The sequence below is a fragment of the Typopeltis vanoorti genome, chromosome 24 (assembly GCF_054136105.1).
Source record: "Typopeltis vanoorti isolate ZY-2024b chromosome 24, IOZ_Tvanoo_1.0, whole genome shotgun sequence".
Lineage (NCBI taxonomy): Eukaryota > Metazoa > Arthropoda > Arachnida > Uropygi > Thelyphonidae > Typopeltis > Typopeltis vanoorti.
This window is the reverse complement of record NC_143572.1, coordinates 46,892,097-46,917,436: the sequence shown is the minus strand read 5'-3', so window position 1 is coordinate 46,917,436 and position 25,340 is coordinate 46,892,097. Positions and strand designations below refer to the sequence as shown.

The 25,340-nt window shown below is 34.8% G+C and overlaps 1 protein-coding gene across 5 annotated transcripts in view; it reads right to left on the bottom strand.

The window, feature by feature from the left end:
* The window catches only part of LOC150093161 (D-ribitol-5-phosphate cytidylyltransferase-like), a 132,050-nt gene that overhangs the window by 65,243 nt on the left and 41,467 nt on the right, over window positions 1-25,340 (bottom strand). For 4 of the 5 annotated variants that reach the window (XM_090413867.1, XM_090413865.1, XM_090413866.1 and 1 more), the window contains exons 5-7: window positions 13,026-13,175; window positions 11,112-11,216; window positions 3,769-3,814 (exon numbers count right to left, since the gene is read on the bottom strand). In XM_090413867.1, coding sequence (XP_090269993.1) covers window positions 3,769-3,814; window positions 11,112-11,216; window positions 13,026-13,175 — 301 coding nt within the window. The remainder of the gene's footprint in view (window positions 1-3,768; window positions 3,815-11,111; window positions 11,217-13,025; window positions 13,176-25,340) is intronic. The other variant, XM_090413869.1, reaches the window with a different exon arrangement.

Sequence of the window (25,340 nt, the reverse complement as noted above, 5' to 3'; positions counted from 1 at the left end):
TAACAGGACAGCTGAGATACCCTGCTTTTACAGATATCGGAGGCCTAGGTGTATCAAAAGTAAGGATGATGGTCTTGGTTGAGACCAGGCGACTATCCCCGTATCAGGATGCACCTCACACCCGTCACTCCTTGATCTTTAAGCTCTGAACATATCTCCTCATCAGGAACATCAAGGAGATCCCATTCTGATATCACTCCTCTACTGGAATTGAGTGTTCTGTGAGGTGTTACTGCAATTTGTACTCCACCCATTGTCATTGCTCTCAGTAGTTTCTCGGAATGTTGTTTGCAGATTGTTTCCATGAGGATATCACCAGAACGCAATTTCTTGACAGTTTCGGGAGGTCCTACCAGTCCTTCTAAACCTTTTTGGATAAAGAAGGGTGACATTTTCTCAATTGGTTTTTCACCTGTTGCATGAATGATTAAAAAGGTTGGTACATTTATGTTAGTATCCGATATCTTTTGTTTCTTACTTCTGTTTCCATATGCTGTGTCTATATTATCAGTACTTGGTTGGGACTTTGTTAGGGTCCCTGAAACATTTGAGGATGAAGAATTCATATTTAGGGAATTTTTAATTCAGTGCCAGAGCTCCCCACCCACCACGGAGCCACACATGGACGCCCACTACCCAGCAAGCAAAGACTGTGCTCAGGAGTGGAATACAAGGCCAACCTGGATGCTATACCAACACTGCAGCAGGTCTAGGATCCCGACCCCGGACCATGGGATGAGAGACTTACTGCAACACCATCAAGTATTGCCTGCAAGGGTCAATACTTGCCCCTTGCAGGCAAGCCCACTAGCCGATTGATCCTTGCTGGGCCATCCAGGACCACCCATCTTGCCGAAGCAGGGGCCAAAGTAGTGCAAGACTACCAGGATCCCCTTTCCGGATGTCCACGGGTTGCACCGCACGGCAAACACAGCATCAGGGCATTGGATCCCAGTGATGGTGGTCTGGAAAAAGGATAGTGAAAAAGACTCAGGAGAAGCAGAGCAAAGAATATGGGAAGAAAAGCAAAAAAAAAAAGAGAGAGAATGAAAAGGGCCAGTACCATCACTGGGAGGTTCCCTCCACCATGAACAGGTGCCCCACATGGAGGTGAGGGTGAGGAGTGGTTTCTTTGCATGGAGGGTGGTTGAACCTTGGAATGCATTATCTGAGAGAGTAGTTGGAGTGGGGACAGTTAATGGGTTCAAGGAGTGGTATGATAGACTTTGTATTCCTAAAAACGACCTCCCATGATGAGTCTTTTGACTCCATGGAGGCCTGAATAATAATAACCTCCTACTGGGTAGAGATTTAAGTAGATGAAATTCATCTACTTAAACTTGCCAAGAAATTATATTCTTTGGGAAGTTTTCACTATTGAGACCACATTGCCTTGATTTTTATTGCATTGTGTAGGAATCCTAAGCATTTGTGAGACTTAAATTTTTTTTGTAAAACAGTTAAGCTCAATATATGACATTTTTGTTTTTTGCCAAAGTACTTTGGCAACAAATGCAATAAAAATCAAGTCTTGATTTTACATCAAGTATGGTTTCCTTTCATCAAAAATTTAACTGCCACAGACCCAAGATATAACACACATGATACCGCAGAACGTGATAGCAACAACTAGCAATGTTCCAACATACATACAGTAACAAATTTACCGTTTGCATTCTGGTTTATCAATTATATGTAACAGTTGTGAAGTTATCAAAAACATCTATGTGTGTAATTAATTGTTAATAGGCTTTTCTTGTGTAAAACGTTATGTACCAATACCCCTGATGATGTAAGTCTTATGACTTACAAAACTTGTCAGGTTTTTAATTGCTTATTTTTATTAAACTTTTATTTACATCATAATGGTCTCAATACCAAAAACTTCCCACAGAATTGCTAAACCAAAGAAAGTTACATTTGCAAATTATATTCTTGTTTCAGTCTATCCAAGTGAGCAAACAAAGTTCAGGTGTGAAGTATCTTCATGACTAGGCTACTTGTACACAGAGGCTGATGACTTTGTATCAAACTGCCTTAGTATCTAATAATGCAAAACACACTTCCTGTGAGATGTGTATATTGTTATGCATTATGGGAAGGGTCACTACCCAGACCAGTTTCAACTTTTATTGAAGTCTCATCTGTGTATCTCAATGCAAAACACACTTTCCTTAAGAAGCATATATTGCTATGCATTATGGGAAGGATAGCTAGCAAGACCAAGGGTATTTCAATATTTCAATCTTTATTAAGGTAGGTTAAAGTGCAGGGATACCCCTCCAAAAACTCTGAGTGATCTACAAGATCACTCTAAATATCACTGAGTGAACCTAAAGGATCACTAAATCTCACTGAGTGACCCTAGAGGATCACCTCTAAACTTATCACTCCAGGTCAGAAAACTCAGTGGTGGCTCCACTCAGTACAGACAAAACCAACCACCAAGCAGAACCTCTCTAGTCCCCTGGAAGCAAGCTACCATTAGTGGGAGCCAGACCCAGAGGAGACACAAAGGTTGCATAAATGTAGAAGTTACATATTTCCCATGTGCAAGTAGTAAAAAGGTGTATCACCTTATTATTAAAATACTCTGTATCAGAGATAGTTAAAGGTTTTTCCACTTGGTTAGAAATTAAATTAAACCTGCCAAAAAATTATATTCATGTTTCATCCTCTATCTTCTGAGTCTGGCTTCCACTGATGAGACCTCAATATAAAGGTCAAAACCAGTCTGGGCAGTGACCCTTCCCATAATGCACAGTAATATACACTTGTGAAAGGAAGTGTGCTTTGCATTATCGGATACAAAGGCAAATTGATGTGAAATCATCAGCCTCTATATATACAAGTAGCAGACATGAAGATATTTCAAGTGCAAACTTAGTTTGCTTACACTTGGATAAAGGATGAAACAATAATATAATTTCTTACCAAGTTTAATTTAATTTCTAACAAGTGGAAAAACTTTCTAAGAAATTCATCTACCCCTATCTTGTTGATGGGATATTATATACTACATATTATATGCAAGGCATACACCAAGGAATATTTATATATTTGAGCAGTGTATGGCATGCACACCCACAGGGGGTATGTGAAAAGTGTTTAGGGAAAACAAAGCACTTTTTGTTTGTTTTGATTACTTTTTTTTTAACTTTTATATTTCCATCACCTTATTGTTACAGATAAGTGCAAGAATCTATAATCAATTTTTCAATAACTAAAAAATCTAAAGGAAATTTTAAACAAAATGTGCCTCTTGGTATGTATCGACTAATCTCCATTAGGGCTTTGTCTGGTTGACAGCATGATCTCATTCCAACCATGTTTGAAATGTTGTATTAAAAGTTTAAATTCATACAATTTGGAGCACACAGTAGGAATATTAAATAAGAACTCTGCTAATTTTTTTATAATTTTTGTTTCTACTATATGTATATTCATTTAAATTCATAGTATTAATTTATTTAATAATAAAAAATGTTTCACATTTGTAATTTATTATGACACAAATGTTAAAAAGTAAATAACTTTATAATTAATTATATATGTTTATAATTAATGCTTGAATGAAATATTATTATAACTTCTGCAAAATTGACTTTTCCTAAAAGGAGGCATGCAAATGTTAGTAAAGTTTTAAAATGGGCATGTAGAAATACTGAAATTTTGGACAACACCGAACTAACTTTACTAGTCACTAGAATATAAAAATTCTCATTCTATGCATGATAATCATCAACTTATATACAAAATAATTATTACCTTGTAGCATGCCTTCTGCTGCATAAAGATCTTTTCTGTGTGTAATCTGGAAGAATATTTTGAGCATTCAAAAATGAATTTTTCATAAAAAATAATGTTATTTGGAAAATCTGCTTAAGTCCAAAATTAATAAAGATGCTAAACATATATTTAATATTTAATAATTACTAATTAATCAATACTTAATATTAATAATAATTTAAAATATTACACCAGTCTGGTTGGCCGAGTGGTTAGTGTATCCGCTCTCCAACCAAAAGGCTATGGATTCGGATCCTGCTGTGGGCATGGATGTTCGTTATTGTCTATGAAAATACTAGTAGTGACAGGCAGTAGATGGTGTTGGTGTAGATGATGCTGTTAGCTGTAGTTGGTGGAGATGGAGAGTTGTAGAGTGGATGCCCTTCCTCGATGAGTCTTTGGACTCCTTGGAGGTGTCAAGTAATAATAATAATAAGAATAATAATAATGTATTTTTTTCAGAAATCCACAGCCACAAAATGTTACTGGAGGCTAAATGCTCTAGATATAGACTACGATTGCTATCATACACATACTAGCCACTGAACCTCATTTAGCAACTGGCAGTACCGATCCTCTTAAATTCCCTGCACACAGTTTGGTGAGATATGGGTCAGGAACAGCCTTCATTAAATGCTTTAGTCAATTGTTGCGCACAAGAAGTTCTGTTTGTCCATACAAGCTTTCTCATATAACAGTGATCTCATTCCTCACAGACTATCTTAGGACCACAGTTACACCTCTTAGACAAGCAATGTGGGTTATTTTTCCAATGATTAAACACCCAGATTAGCTCTCCTTTTGAGAAACCAGTCAGCTCTACTGTTTTCAAAATCATTGCTACAGCCAGAAGGGTACCCACAATAAGCCCTTTATCAAATTCCGAAAGATCCTTTGTTTTTCCAATTGTGATCAACACTATTGATGATTACTGACCAGCAACATTCTTAAATAGTTGCCTAGAACATGGTGATGCACATTATCAAGTGTTTTGCATATACACTGCATAGGTGATGCTTATGTACATCTGCATAAAGGTTTCTAATTCTGTGGCTGGCATGTGTACACTGTGTGGCATATAAAAAAAATTTACTTTTCACACCCTTATAGAGATTTCCTGGATAATCTTGTTCTCCCAGCACCTATTACTCTGTGCTGTATTTTCCCTACATCTACCTCAAAGTTTTTCAAATTGTGCTCTGCAGAGCCCAAGTTAGTTATCTCAGACTCCATGAGGCAATTTTAAAATATTTTTTATTTGTTTTTCAAACTTAAAATAGGAACAGTAATTAGTATTGCTAATTTTTTCAAATCTGTATAAAAGACATTTTCCAAAGGTGCAGCCAAAACATGTGATGTTTTCCATTTGTTTTATACTTCATAGTGGTGTTATTACATGCTAGTAACTAGCATGCAATAACGACATCTATGGGATCCGTGGAGCACAGTTTGAAAAACTAACTAGTAGATATAGCAACAGCACATGCATCACACAATTTTGCTATATAGCAAGATCGTGTATGAAGTTACTAGTAGCAGTTCATTAGTGACGGCAATTAGGCGTGTTGATAAAAAATTTTATGAGGGCTCCAACATGTATTTTTTTTTTTATGCAAGGGCTTCATCGGTCTAAAAAGTTTGGGAACCCCTGATCTATCCTATAGGCTCCTTTCACAAACTTATGTCTCAATCATATTGCTTTGCTTCCTATCTGCCAAGTTCTACAAAACACATTTTCTCAACCATTCTCATTTTTCATTCAGCAGTTCTCAGCTGACAGTTTTAATCACTGACCTCCAAATCCCCCCCCCCCACACACACACACACTCCTAGCATTTCTTCATCACTCAGATACCCAGATTCCAGATCCGTGTACAGAAACTGATATACAACTTGATTTTATGACTTGATCATTTCCTTATCCTCACTTTTCAGTGTCCATTGCATTATAGTAGCAATTTTGAGTAACTATTAAACTTTTCCAACTTTTGCACTGTGTCCACTAACCGTTGACTCTATATCCCAGTGTTTCTCAACCTTTTTTGGATCATGCCCCACATCAATGTCTCAAAGATTTTGATGCCCCCCCCCAGCATAATAATCAGCCAAATTCTGAAAAAGTATAATATTAAGTAATAATTAATAAGTATAAAGTATAATGTTGATCTGGTACTTACCCCACTTCCTCTGCCAGTTCCATTACTTTTGGTTGATGCTTCTGTTGACAGTAACAATCTTGAACTCTGCTGACACTGAGTCAAAGTTTGTTTTGGTAGCCTGACTTTTTGCTATTCACCCTGGTTCTCTGATGAAAACAAGTGTGGAACTTGTTTAATCTCCCTACTGACCAAAGTGGATGAAATAGTGAGACCAAATTGCACTTCTTATCCATGTTATTCAACGGGTGTTAGAGAATCATATCCAGATTTAGCTGGACGTCTATAGACGTCATGGCCGGTTGGGGTGTTAACCATGCAACACCCCAGCTGTGATGAAATTTTATTATTTTGGTCTAAGTCAATAAGAATACAATTTGGTTGCCTAAATCCCAAATTGTCAGTCCATCCTCATTCATTCAGTATCTAGGTAGATACATGGATACTGAATGAACCTACCTACTAATGGGGTGTGCCACAAGGTGAGAACTGAAGATTTGGTCAAAAGCCCTGGTCAGTACTCCAAATTCCCTAAAATGCTACATCTAGGTCTGCTCTCAGTTTTTTTTTTACCTTTCATCACTCCTTGTCCAATTACTCATTTTGAAATGTACTTATATCAGTACTTGCCATCATTCAAGAAGTTTATCTTCAAGTCTGATGTTGAATACTATAGCTACTATTTCCTTTTCTTGATTATGTTCATTCAATATCCAGGTATATACCTATTAGTGGGGGTGTACTACAAGAAGGTAAGGATTAGACATTAGTCAGTTCTCCACATTCCTTAAAAGGCTGTATGGAAGTCTCCTCCCAGTTATCTAGATTTGAGCCTTAAGTGATCTATTTAATTTATAAATACTGCTATTTAGTTTATAAATTAATTATATAAGGAATGTTTTTTTGTTTTTTGGGGGGAGGGGGGAAAATCAGGTATTTGCTATTAATACAATAATGAGAAAGCAAGAGTTAATAAAGATGATGTAGAAATTTAATTAATAGTAGTGTGGGCAATAGATAATGTTTGTCATTTTAATGTGGCAAAGTGTAAGGCTAAGAACTGTGAAATGAAAAGATTGCAAGATGCATATTACACTGATGGAATCAGACTGCAGGAAATTGACGAGTCTAGGCACTAGGGGGAAGGATATGATGGACAGAGATTTGAAGTTCAGAGAAAAAAAAGTGGGCAAAACAGCTCAAATGGTCATTTGGATGTTGAAGAGACAATGAAAAGTACAGAGAGAAAGAGATTATTATCTCTCTTCATAAGGTTTTAGTATGGCCACATATTTGGACTATTGTTCATAGATTTGATCCCCTAGGTTCTTCCGAATGATAAAGTGGTGAAGACAATCCAAAGATGAGTGGTGTGAAATGGTCCCTAAGAAAACAAACTGAATGTTAATCCATTACAAAATTTTATACGTGGAAAAAAGAATAGAGAATGTTAGTGCTGGTAGAATGGCTTCAAACATGCAGCAATTGTTATGTTTATACACAAATGTAAAGAGTATTCGAAACAAGAGAGCCGAGTTTGTGGCATTGATTGAGATGGTATGCCCAAAAATAATTGGAATAAGTGAAACTTGGTTGTCTGAGGAGGATGTGATGTCAGAAATAGAATTAGAGGATAATTTTTCAGAAGGATAGAGATATGAAAAGAGGAGGGGGAGTGCTGTTAATGCTTGCAGAGGAATTGTGTCTGCAAAATGCAGAAATTGATAGTGCATGCACAGATTTTGAATCTGTATGGTGTGAAGTTGAAAAAAACAGGTTAGTATATCTCATAGGATGCTGTTATAGGCCAGGGAATGCAGAGAACACTGATTGTGAAATGTTTAAACAAATTAGTTGGGCACATAAAAAGAAAGTGATCCTGATGGAAGACTTTAATATAGAATATAGATATATTCTATATTCTATAATATAGAATATAGAATTTACAAGAATATAGAATGGAAGGAGGAGATAATGTATGGGAACAAGGAGAGTGAGTTTGTGGAATTTCTGAGAGATAAGTATCTTAAGCAGCATGTGACTGAAGCAACTAGATGCTTTATTGTTTTGGATTTGGTATTAACTTCACAAGATGTAGTTGTTAATGAGGTGTTGACACTGCTGCTGGTTGATGAGAGTGATCGTGAAGTGCTTGTTTGGGAAGTGATGAAACAAGACAAGGTTACTGCCAAAAATGGATATATGTGGGAGTATAAAGTAGGTGATTATAGGAAACTCTGTAGTCAGTCAGCATCAGTATGTTGGGTAGATGAGCTGAGCAAAAAAGATGTTAACAATGCATGGAAACTCACAAGGCAGTATCTGATAAAAGCAATGTATGACTGCATACCGAGGGTTAAGCAAGTAAATAGAGTGGGAGTGAAATGCATGAACAGCGAAATCAAGCAAGCTGTGCTGGAAAAGAAAATGTTATGGAGGAGGTATAAGACAGTTGGTGGTGATCAGATCCATGAAGAATATAAAGTGCAGGTTAGAAAGGTGACGAGCATTGTAAAGAAAGAAAAGGTGCAGTATGAGAGGAGATTGGCTGGTCAGACCAAGGTTAACTCCAGGGAATTTTTTTGCTACATGGCAAACAAGAGGAATAATAATTATGGCAGACTAACATTGGTGGATAGTCATGGTAGCAGACTAATAGCTGTGAAGGATATAGGGGAATTATTGAACGAGCACTTTATCAGCATATATCATACTCGTATAAATAATCTGGTGCAATATATAGAAGAGAGGCAAGTATTAGGAGAATTGGAAGTGAAAGAAACAGAGATGTGAATAAGGCTATGGGAATGGATGACATATCACCATGTATTCTTAAGGAATGTGCACCACAGTTGGCTATGCCCTTGACCTGGTTATTTAATGAAAGTCTTGCAGTCAGTAGGGTTCCTAAGGAGTGGAAAGAAGGCAAAATAGTACCACTCCACAAGCATGGTTGTAAGGCAGAAGTCTCCAATTATAGGCCAGTCTGTATAACTGCAGTTGTGGTCAAGGTGTTGGAGAGACTGATAAAGAATAGAATACAGAATTGGGTCGATGGACATAGCATTCTTTATGATGGTCAGCATGGATTTGTAAAGTGTAGGTCCTGTTTTAGTAATTTACTTGCATTTTATGATAAGGTGACGAGTGTGTTAGATAAGGGAGAATCATATACAATGATATTCTTAGACTTTGCAAAAGTGTTTGATAGATTACTACATGATAAGTTGGTGTACAAGCTGCAAAGGATGAGAATAGATAGTATATTAGTTAGATGGATCAGAGATTGGCTCTCTGAACGATACCAGCAGGTTGTGCATGATGGAACAGCATCTCAAAAAAGAAGGGTAACTAGTGGTGTGCCCCCAGGGTATTCTGTTCTTGGGCCCCTGCTATTTAACTTGTTTGTAAATGATATATCATGTGGACTGACTGGGGATCTTCAGTTATTTGCTGATGATGCAAAGTTGGGAAGAATTATAAGTGGCACTGCTGATACTGAATCCCTTCAGGAAGATTTGAATAGACTTTTTACTTGGACTTACAAAAGAATTGGGTTGTAGTTTTAATATCAATAATTTTGTTTGGATAATGGTGAATGAGTGGACAGAGTTTCCAGAGGTAGCTGTGAGCATGGTCAGTCAGTGACTTTAAGGAGAAGTAGATATAGAGAAGTAGGATAGATAGCATGTGAATAACAGTGTGGTTCTTGTGCAATGATAGTCGCAGAAATTTTACGACTGGGTTACTCTTGTCAAGTATAATAATGAGTCTCTCTGAACACTGTGGAGATGTGCATATAATAATAATAAGATCTTAAATAAATATAATCTGTATCATAAGTAAATTTGAATGACAAGCTATATATCACTGTACAGAATTCTAACCAAGACCTTATACAGTAAGGCCCTGCTTTATGATGAACTATTCATGTGACAGTTTTCAATTTTGACCTACGCTCATATATATGAAGCCACATTTGCTCATGTGGCAGTTTTAGCAACATGATGCTGCCATGAATTCAACTGATGCACAGGTTTTGTGGACTTGGTTTATTTACATCATTGCTCTCTCTCTTTTAGTGTTTTGCAGCTGTGAATTATAAACTAATTATAACCATTATTTTTTCTTGTTAATAATGTAAATAAAAATCAAAGTAAGGTATTTTTGATTCTAGTGAAAACCTATTACATTAGATACCAAGATTAAATTTATTCTAAAATTATTCTAAAACGTTTTATTTACATCAGCTATGCACATATATGACTGGTTAAAAATGTTATTAAACCATTACATGCATTTAGAAGTGGAGAAAAAAGAAGGAGGGGACAATGATTTGCTTTGTGGTGAAATTAGCTATATGATGGTGGTATGAAAGCTAATATCATATGACTGGGGTATGCCTACATTTGTCTGGCTATAAATAAGATTGTGAGATTATTTGGATTGCTATGCCTGGATATGGATAACAAGTTTATGGAGTAATGAAGAAACTCTTAAAAGACAATACAGGACACTAGATCATTCATTATAAGGGTAAACTGAGGAATGCACAGCTGTGAATAAGGAAAAAATAGATGATGTGAAATGGGATAAAAACAACAGGCCATTCAAAGAAGTTATATATAGGGTGCATTGTAGATTTTGTATATACTTAACATACTGTTAAGTTATGTAATGAATAATCATCAATATCTAAGTCTTCAACAACACATGTAGTATTATCTTCAGTAGAATAATTGGCATACTTCCAAGAATTCACAGGACTCCTCGTGGAAGGTTTTAACGACCAACATTTTAAGTTCATCACTGCCTCTACATTTAACCTTCTAGCAGTGTAAGCTATACCAAAAAAAACAATCAATAATAGCAGCTTAATAAATCAATAATTTATTAAGCTGCTAATATTTCACCAAAATCTTTTGCTAGTATTGTTTTTGCTAATAATATTTTGGTGTTGATATCTGGCTTGAAATGTCTATCTAAATAAATAAATGAAAAAATAAAATAAAATAATAAAATTTATTTTAATTAATAGAAGAAAAGACCCAAGGATTATATATTTATTTATTTAATTCTTTTGGTGTTCATAGTGTTAAGTATATGGATGACAATACTAATAATATACATTTTTATTTCAAGCAAAGGAAGAAGAGATTTTTTTACCTTCCAAAGGTGACAAGAACTTTCTATCAATTTAACTCTAACTCCAGCATATTTCTGAGCTAGATGAAGGCATTCTGTACCATAATCCAAATCATACGTGGAACACTAATGTAAAAGAAGAAGTTTCAGTAGCTACAGAATACATTTTATTGCAATTAAAATTAAATTGCTCAGAATCATATAATAAGAACTTATTTTCTTTTATAGATATAACCTGCAAACATTTGCAAACAACTGCATGTCTACATTTAAACCTTTCTCAATATCATTATCACACAAGTTAAACAGTAACAGATCCTTGAGACACACTCTAGTGACCCTCCTCTTCCAGGATGTTGCTCTTCCATATAAAATCTGCTGATACCAATCTCCAATCCAAAACACTAATCTACTATCAACCCTATCCATTCCAATTTAATTACAAACCTGCAATGTGACAACCTATCAAAAACCTTTGTAAATTCTAAATATACATGTAGCTCCCTTGTGTTTAGCAAATGTGTGCTGACAGTCAGATAATGTGTTTGGTGATACAATAAAACATTGTTTTGCTTGTATGTATGCAGTATAGTGTCTATGAAAGGGGGGGGGGGGAATTGTTATGTAGGGTCATTTTTATTCCATCTGTCTCTAATTACACTAATTATCACTAAATATAGTATACAGGCTGTAAATATCTTTGTAACTGTATTTAGTTAAACAATAAAGCTGTTGTTAAAAATTCTTAAAAAAACAAAGCAAAATATAAGTAAAAAATAGAAATAAATACATATAAGCTGATTTGCTGCTATATCAACCCACACATATTCTTCCATGCCTAGATGAACCACTTGATCATCATTATCAGTTGATCAAGTGGTTCAACATAATTATTGAATAAGCCCTCCCTATAGTTATTTACTGAACTACCAATGTATATAGGAGCTATTTACTATTGGTTGGTTATTTATATTTTGCAAACCTCTTCGAAATCTCTTTCCCTCACCTCACAATTTTTTTTTTTTTTTTTTAAATTATGCTCATCATAAATGCAAATGTGCACGCCTAGAGGTTACAGGATTAGATGTAATTTACTCCATGTCAGCATCTTATTGAACATACACATATATTACCATAACTGTAAATTATTAGTAATTCATTTGTCTCTAACAAAAGTATTTTTATTTACACCTGTTCTTTCTGTTCCTTATATTTGCCAATCATTCAGTCAGTTCACAAATTTACTTACACCTTTTAGTAATTTAAATATACCAACCAAATATCGGATTTGCCTTAATTACTGTTTTCTAATATATCCTGAAAAAAAAAAAAAAAAAAAAAACATTCCATTCCCCCAATGCAGATTTGGTTATAATGAAAAATCCATCACGAAACATTGCACATCCATTGATACACAAATAGGAAGACTGAGAGGAAATATCTCATCTCACTGCAAGATCAGAGGTGGGCCTGAGAGGTTCTGTCTTCACATTGATGAGTTAACAGATGCCTTAATGTTTATCACGGCAGCTGTTAACTCACTGGAATATTCCTTCAAAACATGTGGTGATATACTTTTATATTTATTCTTTCACTTGCAGCATATTGATAGAATTCTTTGAGGATTATCTTTAACTTACAGAGTCAGTTTATTTTCATACTCAGACTTAGCTTTCCGTGTAACAGTTGCGACTCTTCTGGCCTGCTGTTTATAATTTTCATAACTGACATCATTCTTATGCACATGGTATTCCTTCCACATCATCCTTTTCTTACAAATCTCTTGCTTGAACAAATTACACATCTATTTAACTTTTACCCTATTTATTCTGCAAACTCTCAGGACATATTCTGTAATTTAAAACACAAGTCATTTAAAAGAGAATTAAATAGAATTAATGAAATTAAAAGAGAAAATTATTATATTAAATTTACCTTTTCATAAGCTTCCTGAATGGCTTTGAATCTAAAGGCTTGAGGCATCTCACTAGCCCAGTACTGACTTCTATCTAATGAGCTATCCATGTAACCATCTGTGTTTTTACAAACCACTGTGGACACCAATGGCTGCACAACACCAGCAGCCTAATCATAATCACAACTAAATTAATTAGAAAGGTATTATTTACATGTAATATGATGTCCTAATATTTTACCATCATAACAAATGCAAGTTATAATCTTTATGATTATTGAGAAAAGCTCCTCCTTAAATAAAATACACAGAACTTTCAAAACCTTTGTGTATATTATACCAAATTATTTAATGATACCATGGCTTTGTTCAGAGCATCATATTTAGATAATGTTTTTTCACTCAAACCAGCAACTTTATCATCGTCAAATTCAAATTATACACTCTCAAAGGATATAAAAGATACTATGACAGAACTATATGAAAGTTTAAACCATTAATAACTTCCTAACAAGAATTTTCCTCCAAATTAGCCTCTTATCTGTAAGAACTTTATTCCTGCTATCTCAATTTTTAACATAATATTGCCATTGATACCATCTATTTATTACCCATATCTGTGGTCTCCAGTCTGATCAGATGTTTTACTTCTAACCCAGTTTTCAGATCCATAAGTTAAAATTCATTTGAACACTATCTTGTGTACAACACTTGTGGCTAATTTCTTTTTCCTTCCATATAATTTATTTAGCAGACTCCATGCCATACAAGATTTGCTTATTCTGTTGTCTATTTCCAAATTTCATTTGCCATCTTCACTAAAATTTGTGCCTTGAAAAGTTTTACTTATTCTAAAGTTCCCTATTCAAGATGCAGCTGGTGTTTTCAATGTTCCTGCCTATTTCCAGTCTTTGTCATTTTGTACCTGATTTTCATATCAAATTTATTACAGCCATTATTCAGTTTAGCCAGGGAATCCTACAGACTTGTACTTGATTTATTTAAGAGTATAATATTATCTGCATAAAGTGAAAAGCTGAGATTAACGTTTGCAGTTGTAATATCAGGATTAATGCCACTTCCCTTATAATATCCATATAGATGATGAATAACAATGGAGATTGTGTGTGTGTGTGTGTGTGTGTGTGTGTGTGTGTGTGTGTGTGTGTGTGTGTGTGTGTGTGTGTGTGTGTGTGTGTGTGTGTGTGTGTGTGTGTGTGTGCGCGTGCGTGCGTGCGTGCATGCATGCAAGCACGCCCTCGTTTCACACTTGATTTTATGTTAGATCATCCTCCTGTACTTCCTGCAATTTTTAACTGTTGACTCTTACTGCTCAAGTCTAACTGTTTTGCTCAATATAATATCCCATTTACTATAATATAATATCCCATTTAGTGCTTTGAACAGCTTTTCTCTTCTCAAGTAGCTAGCTTCTCCAATCTGGAGGTTAGCAATCATGGTACACCAGAGTGTGTGATCCTCTGCAATTCTTTTGATATCATAATAGTTCTTGTTACCCATCCATTTCTTTACATCATCAATCCAAGAAGTTCTTGGTCTACCAGGAGATCTTCATCCCTCTAATTTTCCCTTCCAGTACTTAATATGTGTCCTGCCATCTTGCACTTTCTCTTTATAAGGTCTTCCATGAGTGCTCTTTTGGTTCCCATTAACTTAATACCACTTCATTAGTTTTTTTCTCATTCCAAGAAATCTTCAGTGCTCTTCTATAGCACCACATCTCAAAGGACTACAATTTCCTGATTATGGATTTTGTATATGTCCAGTCTCACATTCATAATTCAATGTGGACCATACAGGATTTTATTATTCTTATTTTAGTCTGTTTATTTATTCCAGAGGTCATTAGTAATTTATTATTCCAAAATGCTTCCTTTTCCTTAGCTATTCTTGATATTCTTGAACAACAGTGATCATTGAAAGTTTATTTTTCACTTAGTTAGACTATAATAAATTTTGTTTAATCCTTTATCCGAGTGTGAGCAAACAAAGTTTGTGCCTGAAAATATCTTCAGGACTAGGGTAAGGTAGTATAAAACTAGTCTGGGTAGTGACCCTTCCCTTAATGCATAACATTATACATATCTGCGAGGAGATGTGTTTTGCATTATGGGAGATACTGAGATAGGAGTGATGTTAGCTTGGTCCACCTTTGCTATGAGTTGCCTGGTGTTGTACTACCTTACCCCAGTCCTGAAAATATTTTCAGGTGCAAACTTTGTTTGTTCACACTTGGATAAAGGATTAAACTAGATTTATTATAGTCTAACCAAGTGAAAAATAAACTTTCAACATCTTTCTCTAAATCCAGAGTATTTAATAAAAAGGTGGCACACCATTTGGCAACTCCTATAGGTAAAGATGACCTCACCATTGCTGCCTGGTATCTCCACTTCTGGGCCTGGCTCCCACTGAAGCGACCTCAAAGGTCGAAACTAGTCTGGGTAGTGGCCCTTTCCCTTAATGCATAACATTATACATATCTACAATGAGATGTGTTTTGCATTATGGGAGATACTGAGATAGGAGTGATGTTAGCTTGGTCCACCTTTGCTATGAGTTGCCTGGTGTTGTACTACCTTACCCCAATCCTGAAGATATTTTCAGGCGCAAACTTTGTTTGCTCACCCTTGGATAAAGGATTAAACTAAATTTATTATAACAGTGATCATTACTTCTAAATAAGCCTTTACATTTTGAACAAATTCTGTTGATACTCTTAAATTTGTGTTTTGTTGCTGTTTTTTACTTATTACCATATACTTGGCTTTTTGCTGTATTCAATACTAAGCCATAATTCTGACTCTTTTTGATTATTATTTCAACCAAATTTGTAATAACTCTATTTTTGATTTTGCTATGAACACCAAATCATATAATCAGCAAATCTAATATTGTTAATTCTAATGCCATTTATTTTTATTCCCATTTCCATTTCTTCATATTCTTTCATTATCATTTCACCTGTATATATATTGAAAAGCATAGGCGATATTATACACCTATGTCCTACTCCTCTTTTGATATCTATTGTTTCATTATTAATGTTGTTTATAATTTATAATTGTCTTCTGATTCCAGTATAATTCTATTATTATTCTGAGGTCTTCTGTATCAATTTGAATGTCTTTTAACATTTCTATTAACTTTTCATGGCATACTGTATCAAATGCTTTTTGAAAGTCTATAAAGCAGAGATATATGTTATTATTTATTTCTATTGATCTTTCGATAATAGTTTTTAATTCATAAATGGCATTAATTGTACTTTATCCTAGCATGAATCCTTCTTGTTGTTCATTTATATGGCAATGCACTAGTCTAAGGATATTAAATTAGATTAGTGCATTGGATTGAAGACTGGCTATATGATAGGTATCAACAAGTTGTGTGTGTGGGGGAGTGATATCCAGGAAAAGTAACTAGTGGAGTGCCTCAGGGGTCTGTTTTAGGGCCATTACTGTTTAACTTGTATATTAATGATATTGATGAAGATTTGGATGGAGATATTCAGTTGTTTGCAAATGATGCAAAGTTGGGATGAACCATGAAGAGTAGTGAAGATGTTTGTGACCTTACAAGAAGACTTGAATAAATTGAGTGATTGGGCACGGAAATGGGGATGTGAGTTCAATGTTGCAAAATGTCAAGTTTTAAAATTTGGAAAACAAAGATGGGATGCAGAATTTATGCTTTGTTGAGAATATATTGTTGGAGGTGGAGGAAATAAGAGATCTGGGGGTGATAGTGGATAAGGATCTGAAATTTAGGGAACACATAGCCAAAATTGTGAAGATAACACAAAGGCTTCTGGGAATGATGTGGAGGACACTGACGTGTAGAAGTAGGGAGATTCTTGTTCCTTTGTATAAGGCTTTGATTAGGCCACACATGGACTATTGTGCCCAGATTTGGTCACCTGGTTTACAGAAGGATGAAGAGATGTTGGAAAGGGTCCAAAGGTGACTGACTAAGGTAGTTTCTGACTTCTAGAATGTCGAGTATGAGGAAAGATTGAGAAGATGTAAATTGCAGAGTCTGGTGGACAGGAGGAAGGGGGGGAAATATGATAGAGACCTACAAGTTGGTAAGGGGTTGTTATAGGATCAATGCTGGAGAGGTTCTACAGAAAATAGTGGGAGATAGGGAAAGAACCAGAGGTCATCCCTGGAAACTGTATAAAGAGGGTGTGAGTAAGGGAGTGAGAGGCACCTTTTTTTCATGCAGAGTTGTGAATGATTGGAATGCCTTGCCTGAGAGTGTGGTATGTTTCAGTGTGTTTAAGACACAGTATGATAAGCTGTGTGTGTGTGATAAAAGGACCTCCCAGATGAGTCTTTGACTCCATGAGGTCTTGGGGTAATAATAATAATAATTGAATTCTAGAAAACATTCTATTTTTTTACTTAAATATAAAGAGCCAATAAGCTTCATTTTGGTGATATAAACATTATTTAAATTAAGGGGATATTAAATCCCACATTGTTTTAAAACTGAATAAGAAACTCAAAGATTGGAATCAGAGAGTTTCATGCCGAATATAGTAAACCATAAAAGTATCGGCGATTACTAGCATGAGCTAATGCAAGTAGTCCTTGTACGTAGTACAATCTTGGGTAACTCGCATTAAAGGTGGTAAAGTTCTGATCGCTATTCTTGGTATTTTCCATAATGTAAAAACACATTTCCTAGGAAATGTATGCTGTTATTACATTATGGTGGGAGGTTACTATCCAGACCGGTTTCCGCCTTTTTTGAGGCTTCATCAGTGAGTAGCTAGACCAAATAGATACCAAAGGGTATAGCGAAAAGAACTTATATATTCTGCTATACGAGTTGTCAAAAAGGTGCGACCATTAAGTTACTTAAATATAAAGAGCCAATAGGTTTCATTTTGGCGATATAAACATTATTTAAATTAAGGGGATATTAAATCCCACATTGTTTTAAAACCGAATAAGAAACTCAAAGATTGGAATCAGAGACTATACCCTTTGGTATCTATTTGGTCTAGCTACTCACTGATGAAGCCTCAAAAAAAGGCTGAAACCGGTCTGGATAGTGACTTCCCACCATAATGTAATAACAGCATACATTTCCTAGGAAATGTGTTTTTACATTATGGAAAATACCAAGAATAGCGATCAGAATTTGCTGTGAGTTGCCCGAGATTGTACTACGTACTAGGACTACTTGCATTAGCTCATGCTAGTAATCGCCGATACTTTTATAGTTTACTATATTCGGCATGAAACTCTCTGATTCCAATCTTTGAGTTTCTTATTCGGTTTTAAAACAATGTGGGATTTAATATCCCCTTAATTTAAATAAATTCTATTTTTTATTATTTTTGATAGCATTTTTGAAGTATGGGATATGATACTAATTGTTTCAAAATCTTTACATTCCGTTTGCATTATTCTTTTTTTTTTTTTTTTTTTTTGGGTATCCGAATGCAAATAGATTTTATGAAGTCTTTTGGTATATGCCTGCTTCATATATATATTCTATTCCATCTCAGCCAGTCATTTTGCCATTAGGTAGTTCTTTTAATGTGCTTACTTCTTTAAGTATACCTGGTTTTCTGAATGAACACTAATCATAGGTTTGCCAGGCCTGTGGTCATTATACAGTTCTGTTAAGTATTCTTTCAATCTTTGTATCTTATCGTCGGAATTTATAATAACAGTCTTATTCTTATCTTTTAACTGTTGGCTTGTTATTTTCTTTTGGTAATTAATAAATTTTATTTTGGAATGTAACTCTATAATTTCATTTTCTTTATCTAATTTCTCTACTTCGAAGCAATTATTATTGATCCATCTATGTTTTTCTTCTTTACATTTATTGTTTATTTGTCTATCTAATCTTTTATATTCTTCATTTCCATTGGGGTTATTTTTCCAGGTTCTTCTTTTATCTATTAGTTCTACTGTCTCTTCAGTCATCCATGCTTTTTAAATTTATTCTTTGTTTTTCCAATACATTTTTCTGCTGCAGTCAATACTGCTTCTTTTATCTTGATCCATTTGTTGAGGTTTTCTTTCTTTTCAGTATACTGTGCTATATTATTCTGAAATAAAGTCTTAGTGTTACCGTTATTTAATTTATCTGTATTCCACTTGAATGTTCTAAATCTATTAGTTATCTTTTTATAGCTTTATATTTATTGTAATTCTTGCAAGTCTATAGTCCGATCCACAGTTGGCACTAGGCATAACTTTTGCATTTCTTATTCCATTTCTATATCTCTGACTGATCGTAATAAAATCTATTTGATTAGTATATTTACCATCAAGAGATCTCCAAGTATAGCTTGCTTTTTGTTCATAAACAGTGTTTGCAATTATCAATTTATGCTTTAAATAAAATTCATATCTTTAAACAAAATTCATAAATTCAATACATCTATCACCTCTATCATTTCTTAGAACATATCCATATAAGCCTACAACAGAACTTATTCTTTTCTATGTTGGCATTTCAATCACCCATAATAATTAACACCCTGTCTTTCACTCCTCCAATATCTTGAATAGTTTCCTCTATTTTATTCTCATAAAATTCTTCAATTTCTTGATCATTTTCAGATGTGGTGGGTGTATAAATTTGTATAATCATCAGTGGTTTTGGTTTTGACTCTATAAAAATTGATATTATTCTTTCAGATTTCCTATTAATTAATAACTGCATGTGAGAACTCCTTTTCCATAATGAATGCAACTCCCTTTCTAGCCTCACTTCCTCCATTTCCCATAACTTTATATACCTTTCCATTTGGAAGAGCAGTTAAAAATTCCATATCACCTTTCCAGAATGTCTCTGACAATCCAAGTAGTTCAATGTCTAATCGTTCCACCTCTCTACACATATTTTCAGGTCGATTCAATCCTCTCAGGTTCCATGTACCATTTTAATACTTCATTTATTTCTTTTAGTTTTTAGGTAGCTTTTTAGGTAGTTTTAAGTAGTTTTTCTTTTAGCACCTTGTAATATGCTTTCTCCAGATAGATTTACATAGCTTAAATATAGATCCTTGTTATATTCCCATAATTTCTCAGCTATTTGTCTAATTGAAAATATGATCCTGACAGTCTCAGTTTACTCTCAGAAAGTAGCTTGTTCTTTTCCAAGTTCCCTTCTACAATTTTTCTTGGCCCTTTCTCAAGGCTATATTTACCTGGAACACATAGTAGGAAAATGATTCTGTAAATCTCACATTGTTTTATTTCATGATAATTCTATTTTTACAACCACTGACTTTAATTCAATAATAAAATTAGACCGGGATATATTGGCTGAAGATTTTAATAACAAATTGAGCTGACTAGTTCTGCCAACTTGACAGCTGGCTTTGTCTGGGCATACATAAGGTGATAAAACAGCTTAAAACAGGTCATGAAAGAAACATGAGTACTAAACGTTATGCAAATTCAAAAGACGCATTACATCAAACACATGGAACGTGTGTGTGTGTGCGATTCAGACATTGTTACGCAAGTGCGTTCTGTAATTTGCAGCGAAGTTAAATTCTGGTGTGCTAAGTGATCTTATGAGGGTCTTCCATATGTCATCCCTTGATTATCCCTTGGTTCCTATTGAGGCTGCCTTTTGAACGGATTACCACAGTAGCTTCTTTGAAGTTTCAGTTACGAAAGTCTTCCTCTAAATATGGCATAGAACTTTTTTCCCATTCAATGTTGTGATTGGTATTCGACAAATGAAGGGCTAACCCAGAATTATTTTTTCTGTTATTATTAACGTCTCCGTTAATAATATGTGTTTTTTTTTCTTATCTCCAAACTTCTGGAAGTCTCTCCTATGTAATTTAAACCACATGAACAAAGGATGTTGTAAATGCCAGAATGTTTGAAGAAAGCATTATTATTATCCTTTGGTGATCTTAACAAGTTGCAGACTGTCTTGAATGGTTTGAAAGTTACTCTTATTTCATATGGTTTGAGAAGTGTTGCAATCTTCTGGGAAACTGTCCCAGCATAGGGATCATTGCCATTCCTTATGCTGGGACAGTTTCACAGAAGATTGCAACACTTCTCAAACCACTGAATTATTGTTTTGTTTCCTTTTTTACGGATGAGTACTATGAAAGTTCTATTCCAATTATCCAGAATTCGACACACATTTTGGCAAACTTTATAAAATGCAGCTATTGTAAAACTTTTCTACCTCCTATTTTAGCATTTCTGGCCAAGAATAAACTACTCCAGCTACCTTCCCACATTTCAGGTTTTTGATGGGTTTTTTTCTACATCATGTAATGATATGTACTTTGAATGCATTGCTCTGGAATATTTTCTAATATTGTTTTATCATTCTTGTTTTGTTTAGCAATATTTCAAAGTAATTTGAAAGATTGCTAAACTAATTACTTGAGACATTTGGAATATCTTTATCTTCAGTTTTCATGTCACTCTGATTTCTTTTATCATCTCTGATAGTACTCTTTCCTCTGTTTCTAAGTTTTTCTATAGCCCTCCAGAACATTCTGTCACATTCCTGATGTTTATCTTCTCCTGATTTGTGTTCAGCTTTGCTTTTTTACAATTTTCTCTGTATTTTTTCTCAGAACAAATGCTGACTTACTTCCAAGGAACTTTTGATACACTTTTTTTCCCTTTTCTATGACTGTTTCTTTAAACTTCCTGAGTCCTCTATGGAGTTCTGATTTTTCTATCCATGCAGACAACTGCACCATATCTGCATGCGTGGCCACATTAATCAAATTTTTTCTTCAGTTTGCAACTTTATTTGTAAATTTGAGTCACCAGTTCACCTCTAAAAGCTACTCAACAACTTTCTTACACATGTTCTTTTCAATATTCAATCTCCTCCTGCTCAAAAATAAATTGTGAAAGTTCTATTTCCAAAAGGATTATAAACACAATTCCAAAATAATCCCAAACTAGGAATCACACCATAAAAATATGAAGAAAGATATTGTAAGGATAAAAAGAATTTATATGTGGGATTTACTTGTTGATTTAATATAATAATACACAAACCTTCTACATGTTTTACTGTTTGCCAATGTACAGCTTTGTTTTAGGAAGATAAACATATATTCTCTAGTACGTTTTCATTTTCACATTAACTACAGTTGTTCTGAAATATATAACATTAATAATAATTTAGATTAGTCACATTGTTTTACACATGAAGAGCAAAATGTTCATTGTTGCACAAGATCTTTAGACAGTTATTGGCATAACAGAGATCTTAGAGGTTTCTTAAATGTATGACAGACTTCCAAATGTCATGATGAACGAGAGTCTCTGGTTCCTATTTGAGGTAGCATATGATCATATCACCTCTTGAGAAATCCATTAACATCCTTGAAAAGAAATTGCATGCATTCCAGATAAGGCATAGACAAAGGACCAACAATTTTCATGATGTTCTGAAAAAAAATGTGCAGTGAAACCACATTTATACTGAATTTTCTACTCCTCTCATACTCTGTCCACCATTTTACCACAGGGACATGGAATCTTGCATAGTTCAGGATATTCTTCAAAAGCTATACTCTCTTTTGGCAAACAAATGTAGAAAATTCTTTAGGGTGTGAACAGGTTTAAAAGTAGTTCTAATATTGACTTGTTTTAGACATTGCATACTATATATCTTGAAACTCTACCAATGCAGTGTAAGGAAATTGTGCATTTATAATATATTTTTACAATCAGCGGAAATCATTCTGAGGAAGTAGAAGAATGATCTGAGTGTATCTGAATGATCTGAAGAATGAAAGTAGAAGAATTTTCTAATATCTATCAGAAAACCAGTTACCAACCCAATCCATTAACCTAATATCCAAATCCATATGTTGTAACTTAAAAACCAACTTGTCATGTGGCACTCTGTCAAATGTCTTTGCAAAATCCAAAGAGATGACAGTGTATGTCTTATCCTCATCTACTACACTTGTTACTCTATCATAAAACGTAACCAGATTAATAAATCAAGAGCATCTCTTAACAAATCTAGCCTCTATAAATAATATTTCCCCCATCTACTCAATTTGTATATGAGTTCTTACAAAATTTCTCCAAAATCTTAACCACTACAGAAGAAATACAAACTGGCCTATAGTTTGATACCTACATTCTACCACTGCCTTTATGCAATGGTACTATCTTACCTTCCTTCTACTCTCCAGGAATTTATTCCATTGCAAAGCTTTCTCTAAACAGGCAAATTAATGGCACGGTCAGTTTCCATAGCACATACCCTTAAAACTTAGTGAAATGCCATCCAGTTCCCCTGCCTTATTACATGCAGTATATACATTAATATAATAATAAACAAACCTCTAACACTTCATAACCGCTTATCCCCCCTAGGAATAAAGCTGACTTTACCAGGATGAAACACTCTAAGAAAGTGATCATTAAAATCTTCAACTATGTCATCTGCATTGGTCACCTGAGCCTTATCTCCATCAAGCTAGGTAAGCTACCCACAATCATTTTTTCTTTTACTTACAACATAGCAAAAAAATTCCTTGGGATTTTCCTTCAGATGCAGTGCTGGTCTCCTCTAGTATACTAATTTTTCTCTCCTTACTAATCTCCTTCCTAGCCTAAGTTTTGTATTCCTCATACGTTTCTCCATCTCTCTCTCTCTCTCTCTCTCTCTCTCCTTATGTGTCTTCCATAATCTCTTTTTTCATTTGCAATTCCTCTTTAATTTCTCTAGTCATCCATTTGACATCAACTTTATCTTCTTCGTTAGAAGCATACAATCTGCCATTGCTGTCGACAATTTTTTTCTTTTCAGGCAAGCACCTCTCTTAATTCCATGATAGGTGCCTGCCTTCCTTTTGCTCTGATATTTCAAATAGCTATTCATCCTCCATGTCAGAGGACTACTTGGTAACTTTTGCCACATGGGGGAAGTATGACATCACAGTCACAATCAGATCCTCTGATGCTTCAAACAAGCCCAAAACTCTTGTTCTTTGTGTTTCTCCACCACACACCGCCCAAGATAGTTTTCCCTCAAGAAGTTCAAAAATTAAGTTCTCTTAGTTAGACTACCTCCTCTGCCCTGTTTATATTGCTAGAGTTGAAGTCCCCCATAATGATCACTTGCTTTGCATCTTCCAAGCTAATTATCCTAAACGTTTCCTACTCATCACCTAGTCTATGATATACCAGTAATGACATCCCAATTAACTTCTCCTATATAGTGCAAGATTGAAATCTTGCACCATATACTCTCAAAGCCATTAGTATCATTTTCATTCTGAGTCTATAACATGAACAATTATGAATAATTATCCTGCTGAAATATGCTGATGTACTAGGGTTGTTTGAAAAGTATGGTAAAAAAAAACACAATTTTTCGGAAAAAATCACCTTTATTTCTCAACATAGTCTCCAACATTTGATCCAGTGAGTTTCCAATTTTTTCATCCCATCTAAAAAAGTAGGATTTTTCAAATTGTGCAAAATTCATCATTTTTTTCATTTTCATCATACTCATTAACAGCCTTGATGACATCCTCATTCGAAGAAAATTTTTTCCCACTGAGCTGAATTTTTAAGTTTGGGAACAAGAAGTCACATGGGGCCAAGTCCTGAGAATAGGGTGGATTTGGAACCAATTCAAACCTCAATTTGTGCAATTTTGCCATTGCGATGGCCAATGTGTGAGATGGTGCATTGTCTTGATGAAAGAGCACTTTTTTTGTGCACCAATCTTGGCCGTTTTTTCTTTTGAACGGTCCAACAATGACGCATAATAGAATCCTGCTATTGTCTTACCCTTTTCGAAATAGTCTATCATGATAATTCCTTGGGAATCCCAAAAAACAGTGGCCATCACCTTCCCAGCTGACAAGGTCTTCGCTTTTTTCGGTGCTCTTTCACCGACATTGTCCACTATTTTGACTGTTGCTTGGACTCAGGTGTGTATAGTGGTGGATCCAAGTTTTGTCTACAGTCACGAAGCAATGCAAAAATTCCTACGAATTGTGATTAAACATTGCCGCATTGAAATGTCTTTTCGCATGCATTTTTGATTGGCAGTCAACAATCACAGCACCCATCATGTGCACAGAGCTTTTTCATGTGCAATTTTTCGTGCAGGATATTATACACCTGTTCGGTCGAGATGCCTTCAATCTCAGCAATCTCATGCACTTTCGCTCGGTAGTATTCCATAATGATACCATGGATTCTGTCAATCATTTCCTTCGTAGTGACCTCAGTTGGGCATCCGGAATGCAGTTCATCTCTTTGATGGACTTACAACCATGTTTAAACTCATTTATCCAAAAATAAATAGTCTTT